The sequence below is a fragment of the Channa argus genome, chromosome 16 (genome assembly GCF_033026475.1).
Source record: "Channa argus isolate prfri chromosome 16, Channa argus male v1.0, whole genome shotgun sequence".
Classification (NCBI taxonomy): Eukaryota; Metazoa; Chordata; class Actinopteri; order Anabantiformes; family Channidae; genus Channa; species Channa argus.
The window spans coordinates 22066668-22089780 of record NC_090212.1 but is presented as its reverse complement, the minus strand read 5'-3'; the positions used below and the strand labels follow the sequence as shown (position 1 = coordinate 22089780).

General features: G+C 41.7%; 3 protein-coding genes across 7 annotated transcripts; all 3 read right to left on the bottom strand.

The window, feature by feature from the left end:
- Positions 1–955: 955 nt before the first annotated feature.
- On the bottom strand, positions 956–13093 carry LOC137101025 (uncharacterized). 5 transcript variants are annotated; one of them, XM_067478835.1, is made up of 19 exons: positions 12859–13093; positions 11858–11981; positions 11253–11389; positions 10558–10727; positions 9939–10134; positions 9309–9562; positions 9134–9219; positions 8956–9017; positions 8383–8621; positions 7288–7477; positions 7136–7177; positions 6935–7055; positions 5732–5873; positions 5214–5369; positions 4785–4881; positions 3598–4166; positions 3344–3461; positions 2609–2678; positions 956–2211 (listed from the first exon to the last, which is right to left on the bottom strand). In XM_067478835.1, the coding sequence occupies exons 1-19, from the start codon at positions 12865–12867 to the stop codon at positions 1883–1885; spliced, it is 3111 nt and encodes a 1036-aa protein (XP_067334936.1). In that variant the 5' UTR covers positions 12868–13093; the 3' UTR covers positions 956–1882. The 5 variants fall into 5 exon arrangements, 4 of the variants coding, with proteins under 4 accessions (XP_067334936.1, XP_067334937.1, XP_067334939.1 ...); XR_010910979.1 differs by having other exon boundaries at positions 2132–2211; positions 2609–2824; XM_067478837.1 differs by lacking the exon at positions 2609–2678 and having other exon boundaries at positions 2067–2211.
- Positions 13094–13641: 548 nt separating this feature from the next.
- LOC137101034 (uncharacterized) lies at positions 13642–17590 on the bottom strand. The gene is made up of 4 exons (XM_067478862.1): positions 16619–17590; positions 16139–16342; positions 15614–15824; positions 13642–15416 (listed from the first exon to the last, which is right to left on the bottom strand). The coding sequence occupies exons 1-4, from the start codon at positions 17457–17459 to the stop codon at positions 15164–15166; spliced, it is 1509 nt and encodes a 502-aa protein (XP_067334963.1). The 5' UTR covers positions 17460–17590; the 3' UTR covers positions 13642–15163.
- A 1760-nt stretch (positions 17591–19350) lies between these two features.
- dtd2 (D-aminoacyl-tRNA deacylase 2) lies at positions 19351–22424 on the bottom strand. Its single transcript, XM_067478888.1, has 3 exons — positions 22163–22424; positions 20298–20367; positions 19351–20103 (listed from the first exon to the last, which is right to left on the bottom strand). The coding sequence occupies exons 1-3, from the start codon at positions 22274–22276 to the stop codon at positions 19769–19771; spliced, it is 519 nt and encodes a 172-aa protein (XP_067334989.1). The 5' UTR covers positions 22277–22424; the 3' UTR covers positions 19351–19768.
- Between the last annotated feature and the right edge of the window lie 689 nt (positions 22425–23113).

Sequence of the window (23113 nt, the reverse complement as noted above, 5' to 3'; positions counted from 1 at the left end):
ATAACTTTCAATACATTGCAGCTAATTTTCTGTAGATCAGCTGCACACATTAATCAGTTATTGTGGCAATTGATGGTTAAAAAAAACCTGTGAATGCTGTTGTGAGGATTTGCTGGTTTCATCCATCTTATAGTGTAAATAAATTTAATATCTTTTGTTTTTAGACAGAACAAGACACTGAGAAAGAAAATGGTCAACAGATGAATCTGCAATGAAAATAATTAGCTGCTGGTAAATTTATTGACTAATCATTGCAGCTGTAGAGTGAAATGACAATTCACCATGTTAAGACATTATGCTACGAATTGCTCTTAATCCAACTGGTAATTCAGTCAGATTATCAGGTTAGTCAATTCCTCTTATACAGGTGCAGCTCCTTTGCACATGATGTCAAACTGGCAGCTGTGGTTGGAGCTGCAACAGAAAAGTTTTGCAATAAATTTCACAAATCATTAATCATCCAAATTCCAAACATTTGCCAGTTTAATCATTTCAGTTTGGGTGATTTTATTTTGTTTTTGTGTGTCCTAGTAATTTCATTATGTTTGGGTTTGGGACCGTGATTGGCCACATTTGCAAAACATATTCTCCAAAATCACTGGGGTTATAATCCGAAATGTTACTGGTGCTTAGGAAAGTGCTTCACTGAGTGAGGAAATTAGTTTTAGCTTTTGCAGGTACGAAAGAATAAAGGAATTTTTCTTTCTGTACTTATTACAACACTGACATCCTTAATGGTGTCTGACAGGGCTGCACCTACAAATCCAAGTTAAAACCACCATACAGAAACACAGCCACCTTCCCTGAGCCTGAGGTGAAGTGGGAAACTGAGCTGTGGTCTGAAAGTGTTTCTGAGAAGTTCTTCATGTTGTAGTTCAGCTAGTCACTGTGTTAAAAGGCTGGTACATGTTTTATAAGAGAAAATGATGTAATGACCCCATAATCACAAAGTCCACTTCTTGCACAGTCATTTATTTTGGCGAACTACAGTATAAACAATGTGAACAATGCAAAGAAAATATTCACTATTGAGACATTTGTACCTACAAGTTAACATCTGTTACGAAACCTTCCATAATTTTGGAGTCATTTTGTGTCTGGAGTTATTTGATGGTTTTCTCATATATGAAAAGTAACAATGAATCTTATCCTACTGCATCTAGAATCTGATCTGTGGCCTGAATCTGAGGCCATGTGGCACAGAGATCCAAAAAGTCTCCATGACTAGAATGAAACACATCACTGAGCCACTACAAGGCACCGGGTGACACTGCAGTTTCATTTCATTTCAGTCCTGGTGCCGTTGAAACACTCGGTGCAGAACCAAATGTGGATTAACCTGCAAATACTCACCAACAAATGCTTCTCTTGTTCTGTTAATTGCAAATTATCACAAAGTTTGAGAATTTAGAGTCACGCAAAGTTCTGACTTGTAAAATTGAGAATACATTATATTAGATTTGGTAGAATTTCTAGGTCAGAAATCAAACTTAGCCCAACATAGCAGATAGTGGGAAACACCAGGACAAAGTCAGATTGCTGTTCTGAGCAAAGAGGCTCTGTCACAGTCACAGTTTTCAGTTTGTTTGTTCTGAATCAGTGGATCAGATTGTAAACCTGGTCTTTGGTCCAGTTTCTTTTCATCCAGATTGTTCTCATCTGCTCACTGGACTTTCTGCAGGAACAAGAAAGTAACCACAGGAACAGGACCCGTTTAGTTGGGCCGGATAGAGGTGAGAACAGTTTCCACCATAAGTGAGCAGTAGTGGACTGGTAGCACATTGCATAAAGGACGTGTGGACCTGAATTTTAGCTGGACAACCTCTGTTACAACTACTGTATAACAGGACTTGGGAGTCTCACCCTGATGTTCAGGTGGACCTCAGAACTCCAGCAGGAGAGTCAGTGGCTCTGCCGAGTTCAGAACGATCTCTTGTTTCTGTCCGTACACGCCCTGCTCCACCTTCACGCCCGCCTTCCTACACTTCACCGAGTCCAACATGAGCTCCGTGCAGGTGGACACCAGGCTGGAGAAGAGCTGGGCTCCCCGCCACGGCTCGCACACGCGCTTATACTGCAGCCTTCTCTTAGGCGCCGGCTCCCCGGCCAGGGAGTCCTGGGGGATAAATAAAACGCTCCCAGGCAGGTCAAGAAGGGAAATCGTGTGCCTGGCGCTCTTTCGGAAAAGCTTGGTGGTCATCAGACTGTTGGCTGAAACAGACACAGAAAAAGACAAACTAAGTTCAATTACCTTGTTATGGTAATTGTTGTTTTATGATGGACACGGTAAAGACATTCAAGAACTTCACCTGTGAAGAATGAAAAGGAGGAAATCACCAAGTGCAGCTATGGTAACAACGGGCAGAAAGATGTATAGAGTTCAAATGACCCAAGACCAGATCTGCATGCATTCACAACACACTCTAATCACTGAATTGGGTTCGGGGCTGAACGCTGCATTGTTCCTGCTTCACATGCAGAGACATGTCCTGCCCTGTCTGCACAGCAGCGAGAGCGGGTGACGTTTAACACAGACACAATCTAATTATCAGTTGTGTGTCTGGCATTGAGGTGATATCTTGTCTGAAGCCAGGAGAGTCAAACTTACCCATCTCATAAGTGACGTCCTCAGTGGCTCCGTCGAAGAAGCACACGTACACCACCACACCTTCCTGGATCTGCAGCATCAGCACAGTGTCAAACAGCCATCAGACATTTTCCACTGCTACAAGTGATCTGAGCATGTCTCTGTACCCAGTGACATGCTCACAGCTCCATGTCACAGACAGAGCAGCATGAAGACTGGAACTAGGTGGAAACAGGACTGTAAAAATAATTTGTGTATTTACTAAGAGTTGGCACCAAGTTCAGCTGTAGCCAGGTCAAATCAGAGCCAGTTAAAGCAAACACACATTAGGCCAAATAAGGAATGTGAAATTTCAGAAAGACAAAACCCCACTTTACATTACAGACCTTAATGCTTGACTCCTATCAGATCTTAATGTGGTGATGGTTCACGTGTGTCCCACACTGCCGAGCACGTGTGGATTTCACCAAAATATAAGCCACATAAGTACAAGAAGAACAACAATGACACTGTGCGTGCGACTGTAAAATCGCACAATTTCCTCACAAGCTGCTCGGTTTCTCCGTGTTCTTTCCAGTTTGTCTGTAACCGACGCTTTTCCATAAACTCCAATTAATTTGGAACTTCTCACTAATCAGACCTGTCCCCCCCATAAGTAGTGACTACTGTATTGTAAACTACAGCAGTAGTTGAGTAAAGAATTTGCTTGTGGACTTGCAGTGAAGTACTTTTTTAGGCACAAACAAACACACCCACCTCGGCCCACTCAGCATCGACTCCATCCACGGCGGGCTTGATCTTAACCTTTGCCTGGCTGCACTGCTGGACGATGGTTCTGGCCTGAAGCTTCCTGGGTGTCTGAACAGGAGCTGGGCTGCTCTCACACACACACGCGCACGCACACACACACACACACACACACACAGTAGTTGTCAGTACAAGTACTGTTAACACATTTATTCAAGTAAACTATGAAAGTTTTTTTTGTTTAGTAGTACTTGGTCTCGTACCCGTCTCCCTCAGCAGGGGGTTTTGCTGTCTGTGCTGTGGTGGGGCCAGCGATGGTGAAGACAGGCCAGGGTTTGCTGCTTGGAGCCACCACAGGCTCCAGGCCGCAGCTGGAGCTCCTCTTAGACGAGGGGCCCGCCTCGGGGTCTCTCCGTCTCTTCACCGGGTGCTGGATCCTGTGACAACTCCAGGGCTGGGATGATGTTTGGCATTTGGACTGGGTGTCGATTGTGGCTTTGGGAAGTGCTGCCATGAGCTCAAGTGGAGGACGTGGCTCTGGAAGACATTTGGTTGCAGCCTGGATGTAGTGATGGGTTCTGGCGCTGCCCTGAGAGCCTGTGCCTGTCTGGTCTTGTGTCTGCTCCTGCCGCTGAGGTTTAACCTGAATCTGGACTACGGGTTGACTCTCAAACTGAACTTCAGTCTGCAGAGGGTTCACTGTCTTGATGGGCACAAGCCTGGCAACAAAGGGGGTGTTAGAGGTCCTGGACTGGAGGTTGATGGGAGATTTTAGATGAAGAATGATAGAAGTTCTGGGCTGAGGGTTGATGGGGGTTAGACAGGGGTTTTCCTGGGATAAGAAACAGAAAGTGAATATCATCTGAAGAGAAGCAGCAGGTAAATGAATTCATAATGATTTTATAGTGTGACTGCTGGAATTGTTGTTTGAAAGTGTTGTTTGTGTCTATCTGATGAATCCAGGTCCAATATTGCGCCTCTTCTAACTCCACCAGGTGTTCACCAGATAATCCCCTAAAGAAGAACTTTTCTGAATGAATACAGATGCTAAAACCAACACTGAATCTTCTCCACTCAAGTCTAGCGTCTGTCAGGCTGCAGCCTGATGTAGCTTCATCTGTGCTGTAGACGACTATTTTGGTCCAAAAATGAATAAAACCACATCAGCCAGACACACAGGCCTCATTCCAAAAGCTCTGTCCAAAGGAATGTTTGGACAATATTAGTTATTTCTTTTAGCCTTTAGGTTCCAGATTAGGAGACACTATGGCTGCAGTAAATTCTGGTAATGTGGATGGACAATGGTAACAATGCTCAGAGTGGATTCTTGATGCAAACTTTAAGGAAGCCACTGCCTTTTCTTTCATCCCTTTCTGGATTTATCATGTATATAGTATCATGACACTGACACTTGAGTGCGTAGCCTCACCAACGAAGCTGAGAAACTCACCGCTCTGTCCTGTGGATTCACTGCTGGCTGCCCGTCTTCCTCACCACCACTTTCACCGCCTTCCTCCTCGTCATCGCTGTCATCATTATCCCTCCCACTGTCGAGATGCCAAGCGAGAATAAGAGGCTGCACGTGTCGCGACAGCATCTATGCTATTACTGCTCAAGTTATTCTATTCCTCTTCTACTAGTTTAAAAATACAGAGACTACTTTTATATTTGATTGATGGCCAAAAGCACTGAGAAGCTGAAATGATTAGTCAATTAATCAACTGAAAATTAATCTGCAGCTATTTTACTAACTGATCAATAGTTTGCACATGTTTTTTGAGAAAACCCTCCAGGTAGGTGGGGCCTGGCTTTAACTCTAAAATAATCGGGCAGACAAAACAAACTTTCCAATTCATGTGTGTAAGAGAAACACACTTGCCTGTCTGAATGAGCCTGGATCTGTGGTGACTGCAGCAGTGACTCTGGCTCTTCTTGTTGTCTGAGGACTTCGGCTTTGTTCATCTTCTTCCTGTTGCACTGGGAGCACTTGTTGATCCACTGCACCACATCAGGTCTCATGGTTTTCCAGAAGAACCTGCCACAGTTCACATTGGTTCATTCATACTAAATGTAAACTTTTTATTTTTTACTGGGGATTTTTGTTCCTGTTGCCTTTACATCTCTTAAAGGCCATTAACAGGAGGAATGATTCTAGCAAGTTAAACCTGTTTCAGTGTTTATCTGGGAACCTGACTATTGGTTTAAAACACACTTAAAAACCGTGGATCCATCCTTTTAATGTTCTATGAAGGTGAGGAATTCTATCAGTGAACCTTTTGATAAAGATGCTGTTTTCAGCACATTTTGTTCACACTGTTTTTTTGTCTCCCATATTCTTCTATGATTAAAAGAACATAAAACAGGTTATTAAATGAGAAGGTGTGTGTGACCGCTCACCTTTCTTTCAGCAGTCGCAGGCACTTGATGACATCCAGGTGGTTGAGTTCATTGTGGTAGTCATTGAGGACGGCTTGGACCTGCTCTCTGTTCCTCAGCACCAAACACTCCCGATCTCCCTTCACCGTGTGGAGCTCATCATCTGGAAAACCAGAGGAGAATTTGTCACGTACTCACAGCATCCAGTCGACTGTCACCATGACAAAGATTTGGAGTTTTCCCACAGCATGTGTGTTGCTTTAGGTATTAAATTTGCAGTTTGCCGTCTGTTTGTTTGAATGGAGGCATAATGTATGTTAGCATCTCCTACAGCTTAACGATCACACAGAGACAAAGTTTTACATCAATTGATCTATCTAATAATCTATTGGTTTTTTGCTTAAATGATTAATCTATAGATTATTTTCCGATGAATCTCTATTTCATTTTTCAATGTATCCAATTAATGTACTAAAACTTTTTTATTCAATCATCTACTGTTCAACAAACATCCACCAACAAATATGACAAAGTCTGCACCGCAGGACTTCCAAGCAAAAACTAGGCCAGGTGTCACAATCATGTCTTAATCTTTCGTGTATCCAGCTCTGTGTTAGGATGCAGCAGTGAAATGCTGACACTGTGCTTTGCTTTAAGAGAAATAACCCACTTCCACCTTTAACCTGAACATCATCCCCTTCATGAAGGAGGATTTACTGCAGGATTGTTGGATTAGTCTGACTTAGTTAGTGTCCAATACACTTACAGCTGAGTGGGAATTTATTCGTCGTATCCACAACAGCAAAGTCCCCACAGAGACTCAGTGATGTCTCCTTTATCAAATGGACACTGGGTGAAGTTTAAGAAGAATGAACATGAAATCAGTCCCTAAAATTAGAACACAGATTAATTTCCTCGTCCTCTAGTTAACCTTTATCTCCTTATAGCTAGTGTTTTTAACAACTGCGTCTCTGTGCGTCTTATCGTGTTGATTGTTCTGTTAATGGGATATTGTGCTGGTGCTGTGGGGGACTCCTGAAACGTTTGGGCCACTGGCCCTGAACACGGTAAAACTCTCTCAGCACAGCATTTTGTCACTTCTGACGCCAACAGTAGAAAACATATGTCAATATGTGTCTGAGATGTAAAACCTAATTACGAGCTCCAGGAGTTTCCCATTGACTTGTTATAGTAATGGATTCATGGAGTTTAGTTTAAACAAACCTTTGATGGCAAAGTTCCTGCAGAACCTCCTGAAGGTGTTTTTCTCTACGAAGCTCAGTCCGGGAGGATAAATACGTCTGCGGAGGTAGAGCTCAGCAGCATCGAACTTGGCAAAATAGGCCTGCTCACACATGAGCAAACAGAGTGTAAACTGTTGTGTATTTCATCAAACCTCTAATATAAACCACAGGTAGGACATACCTCCTCCCCCAAAGCAGGCTGGGTCGGACCACTGGACTTAGTCTGGGGAGGAAACACAGAACTCTAGTTTCTGTTTCACCAATAACCACTGTTGTCATTTTTCTTATACATCATTTGAGGATCTGTGACAGTAAAAAGATCTTGTGTCTTACCACTATGTCTCCGTGAACAAGGAGCGTGGGGACGGCATCTGGACGGAGGGTGACCTTTTGTCCGCCGCGGTCAAAGCAGTCCTCGGTGAAATGGGTGGAACAGATAGACGAGCGGAGACGAGGATGCCACTTTGGACGACCAACTGCCTTCAGCCACTGAGCCAGCAGGGCTGCGTTGTGAAGAGGAAACCTGAAGGTAAAAGTGAATATTTAAAAAAGACAGAGTATTACGTATATATGGATCTATAACGTGGAGCTCAACCGTTCAATATGGAAGCTAATTTCAAGGATTAAAATGTTCAATTTGCCTTTGTTCTCTTAAAATAGGCCTGTTATGACTGTGTTGGCTGTTTTTCTCACATATTCATTATTATTCGTTTTCTTCTTTTCCTTTGGGCTGTTTCCTTTCAGGTGTCTCCACAGCAAATTATGTGCCTCCATCTAACTCTGTCCTCTGCACCAACTAACTTCATGTCCTCTCTCACTACATCCATAAATCTCCTCTTTGGTCTTCCTCTAGTCCTCCTGCCTGGCAGCTCCAACCTCAGCATCCTTCTACCGATACATTCACAATGTCTTCTCTGAACATGTCCAAACCACCTCAATCTGGCCTCTCTGACTTTATCTAAAACATCTAACATGAGCTGTACCTCTGATGTCCTTATTGCTGATCCTGTCCATCCTCGTCACTCCCAAAGAGAACCTCAACATCTTAAGCTCTGCTACCTCCAGCTCTGCCTCCTGTCTTTTCTTCAGTGCCACTGTCTCTAAGCTGAACAACATCTCTGGTCTCACCACCGTCTTGAACATCTTTCCTTTCATTCTCGCTGATACTCTTTTATCACACAACACACCTGACACTTTCCTCCACCCGTTCCAACCTGCCTGCACTCGCCTCTTCACCTCTTTTCCACACTCTCTGTTGCTCTGAACCGTTGACCCTAAGTACTGAAAGTCCTGCACCTTCTTCACCTCCTCTCATTCACACACGTGTTCTGTCTTACTGCGGCTAAACTTCCTCCACCTGCTCCCTGCTCTCACTACAGATCACAGTGTTAACTAGTAGAATGTTAACATAGAGAAATGGACTCGTACTCGTGAAACGTGAGTCCCAGGCCTCTCTCCACTGGCCCGCAGCAGTTGGTGCAGCTGTAGATGCTGCAGCGGAGCCACTTTCTCTTGGTTCTGTTGAGGCAGGTGTGGCAGCTGGCGATCCAGCGGGCCAGGTCTCGAGTCATGTTGCTCCAGTAGAAGTGCTTTGTGATGTTTTGTTGGCAGATTCCCTGCCCACTGTGACTCTGGTTGTCATGGAACTGCTGCAGAATGGAGTTTACCTGGGATCAAAAGGCAGCATGGTAAGAAATCCTCTGCATACAGTTCATGGTGGATGAAAATCCATGTCCTGCGTGCTCCAATTTCACATTTATCTGTATGTGATTTGACACTGAGCAGCTTCACTAAACATGGAAAGTATACTGATGCCACAATTATTATTTTTTTGTCCTTTCGCAATCCTCCAACAGCACAGCTGGGGATGGGAACGGGCTGCTGCTGCTGGAATGTCCTACTCATATGCTGCTGGCTTTTACACCAGCACAGATTTAGATGCTATACAATGCATATACAGTATTTAACTGAATTGAATGCACTGTCACTATTAATCCAAACCTCCTCTCTGCTGCGCGGCACTCTGACAGGAGGAGAGACTCGTGTGTACATCAGCACTCCATCTAAAAACAGAAGGGAAATGTTTTTCTTTCCTTCTTCTTCATGAAGTGACTTTCAGTGAGGATAAAGGAGTTAAATAAAATGACGAAGTGTTTTAAATCTATTTTTTTCCACTCACCTATGAGACCAAAGCGCTTGGCCATCCTTCTAAAGGAACTTCTGCCTTTCTTACTTTGCAATGGTACAACCCTGTGACTCAGATACCTGCAGCATGCAAAATAAAAACTTTCAACTTGTACAAATAAATGTAACCTGTGACATGTGGGAAAGTGGTTAGGTGATCACATGTCTACCTGGATAGCTGGTTGTAAAGCACAAAGCTCGGCTCTATGGTGGTCTTCCTCCTGTTGTCCTCTTTCACTGTCTGGACAGCCCTGTAGTATGGATCAGGAGCTGGAAGGCAGTACTGGTGTTCCTGTAACTGCACAGGCATTTCACTCTGATTGAGGACTAGTTCAGAGGGATCGTTTGTCTCTAAATGAGATGTGACGAAAAAGTCTTCCAGACTGTTGGAATCAAGGACGTCTTCATCTGTAGGCACGGCAGCCTAAAAGCCGACAAGGATTAGCAGATTAGCCCGTAAACTATCTTCAATCCAAAAGCCCCTGTATCACTTATTATGAGCAGTGTGAGGTCATTAATTTAATGGTACAATAGGATGCACAAATATGAATATATATATCACACTCGAAAGAACTGAGTGAGCACAAACAAAACTTATCAATAAAGAGTACTACTAAACACGCTCACTTGATTCTACCCATTTATTTACAGCCATAAATAAAAGGCCAGAAAGACAAATCGATTCTTTATAACGACATTTCTATAATTCTTCATAATAAAAGCCAGGAGGAATTGGTAGAAATATAGAATGTGAATGAGCATTTTCTATTTAGCTCCGCTTTCGATCTGCACTGTGTCACCTCCTCCTCGTTCACTTCAACACTAATGACAGTTGGTACGGCGTCTGGTGAGAGTGTCAGCTGACCATCCTCATTTAGTGTGAAGCAAGAGGACTCAAAGTGCTGGGAGCAGAGGTAGGAGTTTGTGCGCAGGGAGCCTTCGTCTCTGTGAGCCACTGCCAACCATTTCTGTCGCATCACGGCATCCTTTGGAAACCTGCATGACACCCGAAGACTCGTTTGTTAGGATTTAGAGCTATAGAAAAGCTAAAAATCTGTCTGTGGTGTACCACAAGGTTCCATCTTAGGTCCTTTTTTATTCTCATGAAGTAGATTTGCTTTGGTTAATTTTAGAACTTTCTTGTTATTGTTATGATATGCTTTCATCATTTCTTTGTTATATTGCCTGATGTATCACCTCTCTGTAAAAAAACTATTTCAGTATGTGCCAATTTTTAATGTGAGATTTAAAATGTATTAACTGGAGTGTTACTTTACAGCAGGTGGGTGGAACAAACAGTAACAATAAAAAGAAAACCCCTTCTGATTCATGCAACGACACAAGAGACAATACAAACATGACACTAGAAAAAGCAGTCAGTTTTATTTATCAAACTACTTTGTGAATGTGCCGTTTGACCTGTGGAAGGTGAGTTCAGGGTAAATGTAGCTGGTGGCATCGCAGCTGTAGGCTAGGCAGCACTGGATGGGTGGCTCATGGGATTCGTTGTTGGTCCGGCTCTTGCAAAGAACACAGTTTTTGATCCAACTCTTCACTGCCGGTGTCACTCCAATCCAGTAATACATTAGCTGGATGGGCAAAGAAGGAAGATGGGTTTCTTACCCCAGGCCCACTGTTACAGCAGCATTTATAAATCTGCAGGAATCAAGTTATGCATTTTTACTGGAAACATTACTGTGGTTACAGACATAGTGCATAATGCAGAAACCTTGTGTCCTATGCACATAAACATTAAAACCATTTGACCCACACATCTGCTGACATTTAACCCGGCAGCCGCTCGAATCCACGCAACGGCATAGCATTAACAAAAATAAAATTAAAACTATAACAAAACAAAATAAGAAAGAATAAGTACAAATTCAGACTTGTCTAGAAAAGGAGAATTCGCATATGAGCAATTAGTGATGCAAAAGCCAACTTTAGACAAAACTGTCTAAAACAGATCCAGGGGCAGGAGTCCACCCACAAAGTATGCAGCGACCTGGAGACACAGTTCACAGACACTTTCCACCCAATCTGATGCAGTATGAGAGGATCTTCTAGGAAGAACATAAAAAAAAACTGCCCAAATCTAAATCACCTGAACTCACCATTATCTCCTTAACTGCCCGGCACTGGCCAGCGTGGTTGTTGTTGTCATGGTAACGAATGAGGATCTCACGCATTTCCTCGTGACTCCTGACGACTCGAAGGAGGCGGCCTCGGAAAGTTCGCCACAGACGGCCATCTGGAAGAAAACACAGGCACAAAAGACACTAAAAAAAACTCAAGTCCCTCAGGTCAGGTAGTAAGACCAGTTACTCTACTTTGAATATTCATTGGTGTCTCATTAGGTTTTTCCACAAACCAAAGTTCAGAGTTTGTGATTTGATTAACGTACAGACAAATCTCACGGAGGAAAATTTACATCAAATTAGAACATTTACATTTAGTCATTTAGCAGACGCTTTTATCCAAAGCGACTTACAAGTGAGGTACAAGGCAGCAAAAATCTAAGTCAAATTGGAACAAAGAAACGAGTCGATGAGGCCCATTGTCCGCATTAGCCTGGACATGACTTTGAACACTTTTCACTCCAACTGTTTCTAGTGAAGAAAGGCTGAAGCCTGTGTGAAAATTCACATTGACTCTTAACTTTTAACTACTCTGCTCTGTGTAGGAAGCATCTCTGTGTGACTTGTCAGCTCCAAAGTACCTTTGTAGGTGAAGTGTTTGCTGGCAGCTCTGGTCACTTTCTTTGAGCTTTTCGATGCGTCTGCAGGAAACGTTCCTGTCCGTACAAACAGCTCCACCTTATCCAGAAACTCAAAAGACAGCGTCTGAAAGGAAACAACAGAGCCACAGAAAGAAACATTTCTACTAGTAATTGATTAAATCACAATCAAATTGATTGTGGGCTGTGTGAACTGAATTGGAATTTAATCATGACATCAGTATATGACACCAATATTCAGCCCTAGTTTTCAATATAAAATGAAGCATTTTTGGTCAAAATCAAGCAATTATCTGAATACTAAAACTTAGGGAGATACATAGATCAGGTACATATTGTTATTGAAAGGTAATCATCTAATCCTAAATCATGTTTTAGCATTAGTGCTAATATGAGAGAGTGATCACTTTGTTTTGTGCAGTGATGTAAGCAGTGATTATACATGACATTCACAGTTTCCCAGAGTTCAGTGGGATAAAATATAAATACCTAAATAAGTGGGAAAAAAAGTCAGGGAAACTATGCTGCATAATTTTCAGATCATTTACAAACAAGCCGATTCAGTGACACATAATGAAATGGTAACTCGCTAATAACTCGCAAAACAACCTAAATTACATCACAGTGAATATTTTGGGGGCTTGACATCAACATGTGGTTCATTTTTAAAAAATGTTTAGAAAAATATTTAAATCCCTTTAGGCACTGTAAACCTGATATATATTATTTTTTAAAAAGCATTCGATTATAAAAATAATGAGACTACTCATTACTCGCATCCCCAGCAATTAAATGGATTAACGGTTTGCTAATAAAGTAACTAAATGTTTCTTTGTAGCTGCCAATTTACAAGGAAAGTGAACAGTGGTTGCATTTTCTCCATCACACACTGAATCTATGGGAGTTTTGTCAAAACGTGATGGGAGTTACTTGTCTTCTAAAGTCGCTGTAACTGATTCCACGCCACCAGAGCGTTTCCTCACCCTGCCCATGTTCCGTTCGGTCGACACAAATCCTCGTTACACCGTCACCAACTTTCACCAAAGAAATCTCGGTGCGGTGAGTTGTTGGACAGCCGACCTCATCGGAGAAGGAACTTAGTTTGCTCTGCTTCATGTGACTTCACCGTTAAATTACCCAAGACATGAATTTCAGGCCAAACTAATATCTAAATGTAGCATTTGGTGGTGCGCAGGTTTAAGCTAGCTGCAACAGGCTTTTATGTTCCGGGGCGTCGATTTTCAAAACAAAGGCCTTTACTTCCTTTTATTTTGACCCGAGCTTTAAAGTTTTTCGTCTTGTTCTTTTTTTTTTTTTCAAACGTTTCTCATCTTTGTCTAATGTTCAAAGCCTCTTACAGGTTTACGTAGTGATCATGGATGGATTATGAGAATATGATGTTGACTGATTTGTAGTTGCGTTTTCTTATTTTTATGTCTTTCCAGTCATTTAGTGTCTTTCTAGTGATTTTTGCAATAATTTAGTTTTTACTTTTTCTTTGCATTCGAGTTAATTTAGGGTCGTTCTAAAACATTTTGTTGATTTTTATTTAAGCTCCATTTCTGTCGTTTAATGTTGTTTTATGTTTTTATTCATTCGTGGTTATTTATAGTAATATGGTATTAATTTGTGTTTTATTTTGGATTTTTATTTTATAATGATGATATTTAAGCTTCACAGCATTTACACATTACCTCAACTTCACTACATTTCAGAGGCAAATATCATACTTATACTCCAATACACGATTGATACCTATAGTTACTTTTCGGAATGAATTAATAAAACCCAGTACTTATATAATAATAATGGCATTGAGTGTTGCCTCTGGTGATCATTAACCCCCAATGTGAAATTCACAGACTATATATCAGTAGTAGTAGTATTGGATTCAAAACATTGTATAAATTTTACACTATGGTATTGCTACAAATACAGTACTTTTGTTAATCATCTCAGCACTTATTCCACTACTGCTGCATTTACTCAAGTACCAACCTTTAGCTGTAGAGTCACCTGTCAGAGAAAGATAAATCAAGCAATCCTTCCAAAACTATGTCACTTTTAACTATTCAATCAATATTGTCTACTATGTCACTATTCAATTCAGTTCAGTGAAATTAAAAACCTTTGCTTATTATTTCAAACACTCAGTTTCAGCATTTCTTTATACAACTAAAATCAGTTAATAACATGAAAATGATTAACAGTGTGAGAAAGAAGTAACAGTGGCTTTGCATACAAACTAAGTGTCATTCAAAAATAAGCACTTCAGTGTTTCCCATGGCTGCTACATTGCAGCATTGTTAAACCCAGTGTTAACTGCTTTCACAGTTTTCGGTTCAGCTTCAGCACAACCCTCATCCATGTGCTGTTAACTTACAGTGTCAGAATCTGTAACCAGGCAGAGCAAGAGAAAATTCAATGTGGACTGAAATCTGAATATTTTAATGGGTCTCTAAAATGACTAAATATGTGTTTATGTTGTTTCTTTGTTCTTTAATCCATCTTGAAAGATGGATTGCAAACATAGTGATGGTTCTTAAAACTTGGGATTACTGCCTTTACTGCTCTTAAATGACAGTAAACCGAATGCTGAGTGGCACAGGGCTGCAGCGGTTGGCACTGTGACCTCTCAGAGGGAAGGTCCAAAGCTCCACTGACGTGCAGGTTGATTGGCAACTTGTTGTGAGTTCCAGCTGATATAAGAACAGCTGCTGACATCTGTCGTTTTTTACCAGCAAAGCACCGGTCAAACATTTAAAGAGGAACAGAGAGAATAAAAGGTTCATTAGGGGATTCCTTGGCATTAGAGCTGGATGTTCTCTTGCCTGGCAGAAGCCCAGCTAGCTGCCCCTATTTGTTTGTGCTTCTGTTTTTTGCTTGAATGAGAATTTGTGCTCAGAGTTTACAGCCAGAGCTGAGTCGTCTGTCTGTTCACTGAATCTCCTCCTTGACAAAACTAAACATATTTGTTTAGTTGAACAGCTCAAAACTGGGCCCTGGAAATCAGGGTTACATTTTTCTGGAGTTCCCAGTCCAAACATTGGCAGATACTATACTTAGATATATTCTCAGATATATACTTTGCTTCATCCTCCAGTCATTGTCATATTTAAGCTCTTTAATGAGCCTAAAGATTTTTAGTGCAGCTAAAAAACACTTGCTGTTATTATCCACAGCTGTAATCACTTCACATATTTAACGTTTCCTCCATTCAGCTCTCGGTCACCTTCTTGCTACTGGAGAAAAAAAAATCTACTTTCCCAGTTTCCCATCATCCCATTTTCAGTCCCCTTCCCACACACAGTCACATTCTCGTAAAGGGTTTCTCTGGCGCATCGTGGTGTTGACGGTGATCCGGTTCTCGGACAGCTCTTTGAGCTGGTCGATCAGCTGCTGTACACAGGGGCTGGGCCAAGGGTGACCGTTCAGGTAATCTCTGAGAATGAACGAGCGCTCCACCAGCAGTTCCAGCTGCACCAAGTGTCGCAGTCGATGGAGGCTCAGAAGGTCTTTCTCTGGTTCCCGACGGAAAAATCTACGACACGAAAGAAGACGGAAAAACAATTACTATTAAACATCCCATGAATCATCTCACTGACTGCTATATGAGTTTTTTTTGTCATTAAATGACTATTAATCAGTCTACTCGTGTCCGTGTGTGTCTTCTTGTTAACCTTGTGTCTTAACACGGGACATTGTAAATGTGCCATTTGCCGTTTCTGTCAGCCTCACCGTATTCTAAGCGTCCTGAGCTGTGGGAACAGCATGGGGATTCGTCTGCAGAGGCTGCCACTAGAGCGGTTCTGCTCAATGTCAAGGTGCTTGAGTCCTGGGACTTTAGGAGCGATGGAGTCCATGTCTTTCAGAGTTATGGCCACACGCAGTGTCAGCCTGGTCACACTAGATGGGATGGTGGTCGTATAGGCAGCGAGAGAATTACCACCTGGGAGGAAAGAGTCACATTAAACCTCTAGATCTGTTTTGACAGGTATTTGTGATTTTTAAGTGACTTTTAATTTATTTATTTATTTTGTCCGTTCAGCTTATCCTGCGTGAGTTCAGGGTCACCACAGCAGATCATTGTCCACATGGTGGTTTGGCACAGTTTTTATGCCAGATGCCCTTTCTGAAACAACCCCCCCCCCCCTCCTTTAACTCACGAGCTCTCATCTGAAGTAGTAGCTTCCTTTGTGTCAACTCTGTTATTACTCATTGTGAATGTCAGGTAGTAAAACACTGAGTCAAAATGCGACTGACCAATAATGGTAAGTGTTTCCAGTTGCTGCAGAGGACTGAGCCAGGACGACAGGCGACACTCAACACCCTCTCTGATGTATCTGTAGCGAACAGTCAGCGACCTGAGAGAGATCAGACTCCTCAGTGCGTTCTCTGGCAGGATGGTCTCTGGGTAATCCACCAGCTCCAGATTGGTCAGCGCTGGACCACCATACCTGAATGTTCCTACATGAGGGACAGGAGGAGGTAGAGATTTGCCAAAGCCTGATTTTTTTATTTATTTTGCCATTCTGTACACCTTTATCACAAAGATCTGTTACAGTAGCTCACATCATGTCATGTCATCATGTCACCTATTTTTTAGTGCAGCATTTGAATATCTGGAATACCTATTAATATTCCACTACTGCTGGCCAGTATACTGTAATTGTCCCACCTGTCCCTCTATCCACAAATGTGTAAAACCAAATGTCTTGAGACAGATGCAGGCTGCTCACTGACCTGAATGATCGGAGTCCAGAGGACTGAAGTAGTCGTCGGGCAGCGGCTCTGGCGGTTCCCCCCTCATGCCCCAGGACAGGTGCTTCAGCTTCTTGAGGCTCAGCAGCAGGTTGTGGAAGACGCTTCGGGGCACCGGTCTCACCGTGCCCAGCCCGTAGCCCTCGCCTTGCTGGTGGAAGAGCAGGTACCGCAAGTTGACCAGATGCGACACGGTGTTAATAAATTCCACCGTGCAGGGCAGCCGCACGTTGCACACGCTCAGGTGAGTTAGTCTCTCCTGCAGCTGCGCGGTCACATTGCGTCCCAGCATCGGCTCGCACCAAGTGGCGTTCCGCATCCCCAGGTCCCTCAGCTCCTCGAACCGCGAAAGGTTATCCAGGTACTTCTCCTTGTATAGCCGCCCTCCGTCCACAAACACGATGGCGGTGAGCGACGGGAGGAACTTGACGAGCCGCCTCCACTCTTTGCGCCGCAGGTGACGCACCGCCACACGGGTGAGCTTGCGATTCTGCAGCGTGTTCCAGAGGCCGTAGGTATAGCGACGGAGCTCGGACAGATGTACCGTGTAGCCCCGCCACAGGGACGGGTGGTCGATGAGCCTTCTAAGGTACGTGCAGCACGTACGAGTCGTGTGTTTCTCCTCCGTGCTCAGGAAGCTGAACACGTAAACCCAAAGTTCAAGTGGAAGCTGCGGAAGATTCTCCATCGGCAAACGGCTAAAAAGGTCAGACCTTTTCAAGAGACCAGAAAACGGGTGAAATAACAGTTGTGTGTTTAGATTAAGCCTGCGGGAACTTCCACTGTGTATATGTAAGATTGAAACGCCACCGACAGCGTTCATTCATCGGGGTAAACAACTATGACATTTACATGCAGCCAATATTCGTCGCGCTGTGATGACGTCATGTTATTTACAACCGTTAACTTGAAGGCTACTGGAGTTTCAAAAGAAAATCTCTACACATGAACTCATCAGTAAGTCAACACGTTTTTTAAATGTATTTTCTTACATAAATATATGTAGTTAAATGTATAGAAATTAATAAATCCTTTACATCTTGAATAGGGGTGGGGCAACGCGTCAAAGTAGGGGCTCCAAATGAGTGTCCGCTTGTACCGGGGACAGTAAAAAGTGCACCTGGACACAAAGATTCGGGATGTGGGACAATAAAGAAAATGAGCTCACATTGCGTGCATTTAGTTGTTAAAGCTTAACTAGAGCTAAATACAGATTTAATTAGTTTAAATGAAGATGAATCAAGATCTTTTTTCTCTCTGTTCAGAAATATCACGCAACTGCCTCATTCACTTCCTTCACACCTGTGTTCAGATGGTTTCTGTAATTTACTCCAATCCTTTTTTTCTGATAAAATCAAGAATATCCATTAGGAGCTTCCTCTCAACAACCATCAAAATATTTCCCTCTTTGTCCCCTTTGTGGTCCCTTCTCACTTCCTCTCAGTCTTCATTCTACCTACTGTTGCTGAAATTTCTAACTTACGTAAAAAATCTAGATGGTCAACTTGCCAATTAGACCCGCTTCCAACTGTCCTTGTTAAAGCAACTGTTTCCTCTCATGACACACATAATTCACTCGTGGCTTATCACTGGAATTGTTCCCTCTCCTCACAAAACAGCTGCTGTTTCTCCCATGCTCACAAAGTCTGGTGCAGATCCCAATGACCTCAATAATCTAGGTCCCATCTCCACAGAATTCTAGAAAAAACTATCGTTTCTCAGCTCCCATCTAACACACAATAACCATTATGAACAATTCCAGTGGGGTTTCCGCCCTCTGCATTCCAGTGAAACAGCTTTACTTACCGATGATCTCCCCCTGGCAGCTGATTCTGGTCTTGTCCATCCTCATTCTTCTTGATCTGAGTGCAGCCTTTGACCCATTCGTACCCTCAGATCTTCATCATCTATGCGACTCACTGTCCCTTTTGCTTGCCTCATTACAATGGTAGGCAGAACATTTAGTTCTGGAATTCCCTGCGGCCTGACCTTAGTGATATCAACTCACTCCCACACTTAAAATCCAAGCTCAAAACTAATCTGTTCAGACTTTCATACTCTCTGAGTGGCTGCCTGCACAGATGTCTATGATGTTGACAGTTGATGCTGCGACAGTTGTTCATATCTAATTATTTTCTATTTTATTAAATTTTATTGTAATTCTTTTATTTTGCTTTTATCTGTTTGTGACTTTTACAGTTTGTCAGACTTTTATTGTATTTTATTCTTCTATTTTGCTTTTATCAGTACGGTACCCTTGCCACCGTACACCAAGAAACCACTGAGATTAGAACGGAGCTCAGCCAAGTGTACCTGTCTGCAGCAGAGAGGGAGCAGACAGCTCAGGTAAAGTCAAAGGACAACGTCATAAAAACGCTCAGCTAATTAACGATCTATAAGAGGAAATGATCAAAACCTGTTAAATGATCAGAGGCCTTTGTCAAAAAAAACCCCAAAACTTCATTTCTGCTCTTTCTTGCACTTGTATCACGTCGTTTCGCTTTGATGTTTTTTCCTTGACTTAGATTCTTGCTGCCCTGTACCTCACTTTGGATAAATGCGTCTGCTAAATGACTACATGTATTATAAATATTGATATATAAATCATTGATAAATTCATGTTCTAAGTTTTAGTAAATTCATTGTTATATTATTTGAAAAATAAAAGAGCTGAATGGAAAAATAATCTTTAATCACCCCCCAAAAATTGTTGTTAGGTGCAGCCCTAATTTTGAATCTGTAGCATAACGATGAGTAATTTGAACATCAACACTTCAACACTACATAAAGAATCACATTGGAAACATGTCTGTGATGTTGTGTTATCCTTGATATATTACAGGTATGTGGCACCTGGGATCTGCTCTGTAATTGCACTGATACAGTATAATACAAAATACGGAAAAATAAACAAAACAAATAAAAATGACACAGCTTTCATTCAGCTTTGGGATATTATCGAATAAAACTGACATATTCCCAAATGAGTGATCTTGTTTATATAAAAACTAAATGCATTAATCAAATAATGTACATTACAGTGTAAGAAATTTGCAATGGCAAAATTTGTACTTTCATAAATGCTTTGCACGCAACTTAAACTTCGAGCTTAATTTCTCCACACGCCACAGTTCAGAACTCCATCAGATGTGTGTACGGTCCGTTTGTGTCGAGCTTCAGCACTTGTCTGTTTCCGTACGTCCCGTGTTTCACTGTCACCTCAGCCCCAGTCCGAGCTGGTGCAGCAGCAGCAGCCATCAGTTCTTTCTCACACAGAGCAACGAAGGAGCTGTACAGCCGCAGTCCGTCCTCTTTGCTGATGTTGTTGTGGTACTGCATGGCCCTGCCTTTGGCCTTCCCACCCAGTGTGGCCTGTGGGACGATCAGCAGGCTGCCGGGAAGCTCCAGTATTGAAACCAACTTCCCTGAGTCGGACTCGCTCAGCCGCAGGTTCAGGAGGGTGGACACTGGACGGGAGAGTGCAGGACACAGTAATTAGTTTATGGACTCGTTGCTCTGACAACAGCTCCAGGTTAATTTTAAACCTATTCAAAAAAGCAAAAACTCCAGACTTGTGTTAAATCATTTACAGTCTAAAGAAGCAAAAGGCCCTAGATGAAGTTATATGACCTCAATTAAAGGGTAAAAAAATATCGCTAACCCATCTTGGGCAGAATGTCGTCTGTCGCTCCTTTGAAGAAGCAGATGTACATCACCAGTCCTCTGTCAATCTGAGAACAGCAAAATCACAGCGATGACAATAAAAATTAATAAATAAATAAATCCCTGTACTGTACATGGATTTCTGTTCATCTTTTTCCTAATTGTATTTTATAATTTTCTCATTTAGTTTTGTTTTGATAGATTTTCCTCTTGTTTTTATTCCCCAAGGTGTTTTAAAGTCGTTTTTCTTGTGTCTCTGTAAAACACTTTGAGTTGCAGTTAGGCACATGACGAGATCAGTCAAATGTTTCCACTGAAAACCGTGGTTCAATAGTTTTATTATAGTTATATACCAGATGCCCGTCCTGATGCTTCCTGTTGCCCAGTGTCTTAACACTTCGACATATAGCCCTCGAACCACTGAGCCTGTGGTCCGTGGACAACTGCCTTACCAACTGAGCTACAGCTGCCCCATATACATACATTTAAAAAAAATGAAAACAAATCACTAGAGACACAGGAGCAGCTTTACTAAACTAGGCTCAAGCATAGTGTCAGTCTCTCCGTCCATGGTCTTATTTAAAAGACTTGTGTGACATGTTAGCAGCACTCAGAGGGAGCTGGGACGCAGTAATTTTACTCTTTGGATTCATGAACTTACCTCTTCTCCTCACTCAAGTAGTAGTTTAGAAATAAATCATAAACAAGCATCAGATCATATAGTTAAAACAGCTTCAACCCATCATGAAATCGTTAATGTCCCCAAACATGAAGCAGCACTGGTCCACAGAAAAGGACAGAGGAAAAAAATAGTCAATTACTTTTAATGCTTAAGTAAAATATAAATCACGTACTTACTTAATTTTACTTAAGTAGAAATTTCAGTGGGTACTTATACTCTTACTAAAGTACATTATTGTTTGTTTACTTGTAGTTTTACTTAGGTACAGTTTTGAGTACTTCATCCACCACTGAAACCTGCTCGATGTTTTCTTGTTGCTTTTGTTGCTCTTTCTTTTCCCTCACCCCAACCGGTCAAAGCAGATGGTCGTCCACCCTGAGCCTGGTTCTGCTGGAGGTTTCGTCCGTTAAAGGGAGTTTTTCCTCTTGTTGCCCAGGACTTGTTCGAGGGGGAATTGTTGGGTTCTCTGTTGAATTGAAGTTGGATTGAAACATACACCAGCCAGGCAAAAACTACAGTGGTGTATTAAGTAGTTAAAAAGTATACTTAAGTAAACTTAGAAATATACATATAATAATGTACTCTAATAAAAGCATAAGTACCCACTGAAATTCCTACTTACGTGAAAGTAAGTACAGTAAAGTATTAGAAGTACTCATCTATTTTTTCTCTCCTGTTTCTGTGAACCAATGTTGCTTCATGTTTGGGGAGATTAACTAATTAGAGGGAACAGACACATGATGGACTGAAGCTGATTAACTATATGATCTGATGCCTTTTTCTTATTTATTTCTGAACTACTCGTATCGAGTGACAACAAGAGGAAGGCAACGCAAAGTTCAAGTTCAGGAAGCCAAAGAGTAAAATGACTGCAAGCGAGCTCACTCTGCTCGATTGCTGCTAATATGTCAAATAAATCTTTTGAATTAGGCCACGGAGGGAGAAAATGGAAAAAGTGCTTTATTATGAAATATTTAAAGTGACGTCACTGTAGAGCAACTTTGAAATGAAGTGTAGTAACAAGCTGAGATGTTTGCTCTTAGATGTAGTGGAGCAAAAGTTAAATCTACTTAAGGAAAATACAGATGCATGACTACAGTAACAAGTACTTCTACTTCTTTACTTTCCACCGTGTGTGTTTCTTTGACTGGTGACACTTTAATCCGTTGGTCTTCTCTCACCTGGACAAACTGAGCCTCCGACCCTTCATCCGCTGGTTTCACCTGAAGCGTAGCCTGCAGACACTGCTGCAGCACCGCCCGAGCTGCAGGAGCACCACCTCCTTTCTCTGTCATCCCTGCTGTTTATACGACTTTAACTGCGTCTGCTTCGCCAACCGCTAAGGAACGAAAACGTCTTTAACACAACTGACCGATGAATGAAAGCAAAAACCTGCAGAGGCTCGCAACACACTTCCGGTTTAACGTCAAGTCAAGTCACTCGGAGTTGGCCAACACTGCGCCTTAATTACGCATCATTCTTCTAATCCCTCCACAAAATGTGTCACTTCTCTGTTTCTTCGCTTATTTTTAATATCACTATATGGATTTGTGTTCTTTTAATAAACTTTTAATGCAAATGTGTAAACTACTAAATTTGCCATCATACAAGACATAGGAGCCTTTATATGATTGAATTTAATGTTAAGAAAAAGTAAAACAATAATAAAAATGTATTATAAATTTTCAATAGACTGAAGACAAATAGATGACAGTTTGACATGTTAAGTTTGTCACGTTTAATTCCTCTTAAAACCACTTTGTGCCTTGTGATATCTTTGTTGTGAAGAAGCGCTATATAAATAAAGTGGACTTAAATTGAATTAGAGTGGGATTTAAGATTTTCAAAATTTTTCAGGATCCTTTAAAAACCTACAGAAAACAAGGAACTGAGCAGAGTTATTTAAACAAATAAATTGATAATGCAAGTAATAATATCAGTACCTGTTCTTGCAGTCTTTTATATTATTCCCTTTTTTGTTTACTTTTATCATCTTTAACTTTTCAATTCAAACAGAACCACAATATAAATGACAAAGAAATTGGGCCAAAATGTGGCTTTGTGTTTATTAAAAAAAAAGTAAAAAAGCAAAACAAAAAAATTCATGTTTAAAAAAGTAAATATTCAAAGAC

Coding starts and splice junctions, on each gene's coding strand:
- LOC137101034 (XM_067478862.1), bottom strand. CDS start 17,459: ATGAACGCTGTCGGTGGCGTTTCAATCTTACATATACACAGTGGAAGT. Junction 16,343..16,618: donor TCTGGACTCCGATCATTCAG/GTCAGTGAGCAG, acceptor TCCCTCATGTAG/GAACATTCAGGTATGGTGGT. Junction 15,825..16,138: donor GGAAACACTTACCATTATTG/GTCAGTCGCATT, acceptor CTTTCCTCCCAG/GTGGTAATTCTCTCGCTGCC.
- dtd2 (XM_067478888.1), bottom strand. CDS start 22,276: ATGACAGAGAAAGGAGGTGGTGCTCCTGCAGCTCGGGCGGTGCTGCAG. Junction 20,368..22,162: donor CGGAGGCTCAGTTTGTCCAG/GTGAGAGAAGAC, acceptor TGCTGTTCTCAG/ATTGACAGAGGACTGGTGAT. Junction 20,104..20,297: donor CGACATTCTGCCCAAGATGG/GTTAGCGATATT, acceptor TCTCCCGTCCAG/TGTCCACCCTCCTGAACCTG.
- LOC137101025 (XM_067478835.1), bottom strand. Junction 10,728..11,252: donor GGGCAGTTAAGGAGATAATG/GTGAGTTCAGGT, acceptor TTGCCCATCCAG/CTAATGTATTACTGGATTGG. Junction 7,178..7,287: donor TTGTTCACGGAGACATAGTG/GTAAGACACAAG, acceptor TTTCCTCCCCAG/ACTAAGTCCAGTGGTCCGAC.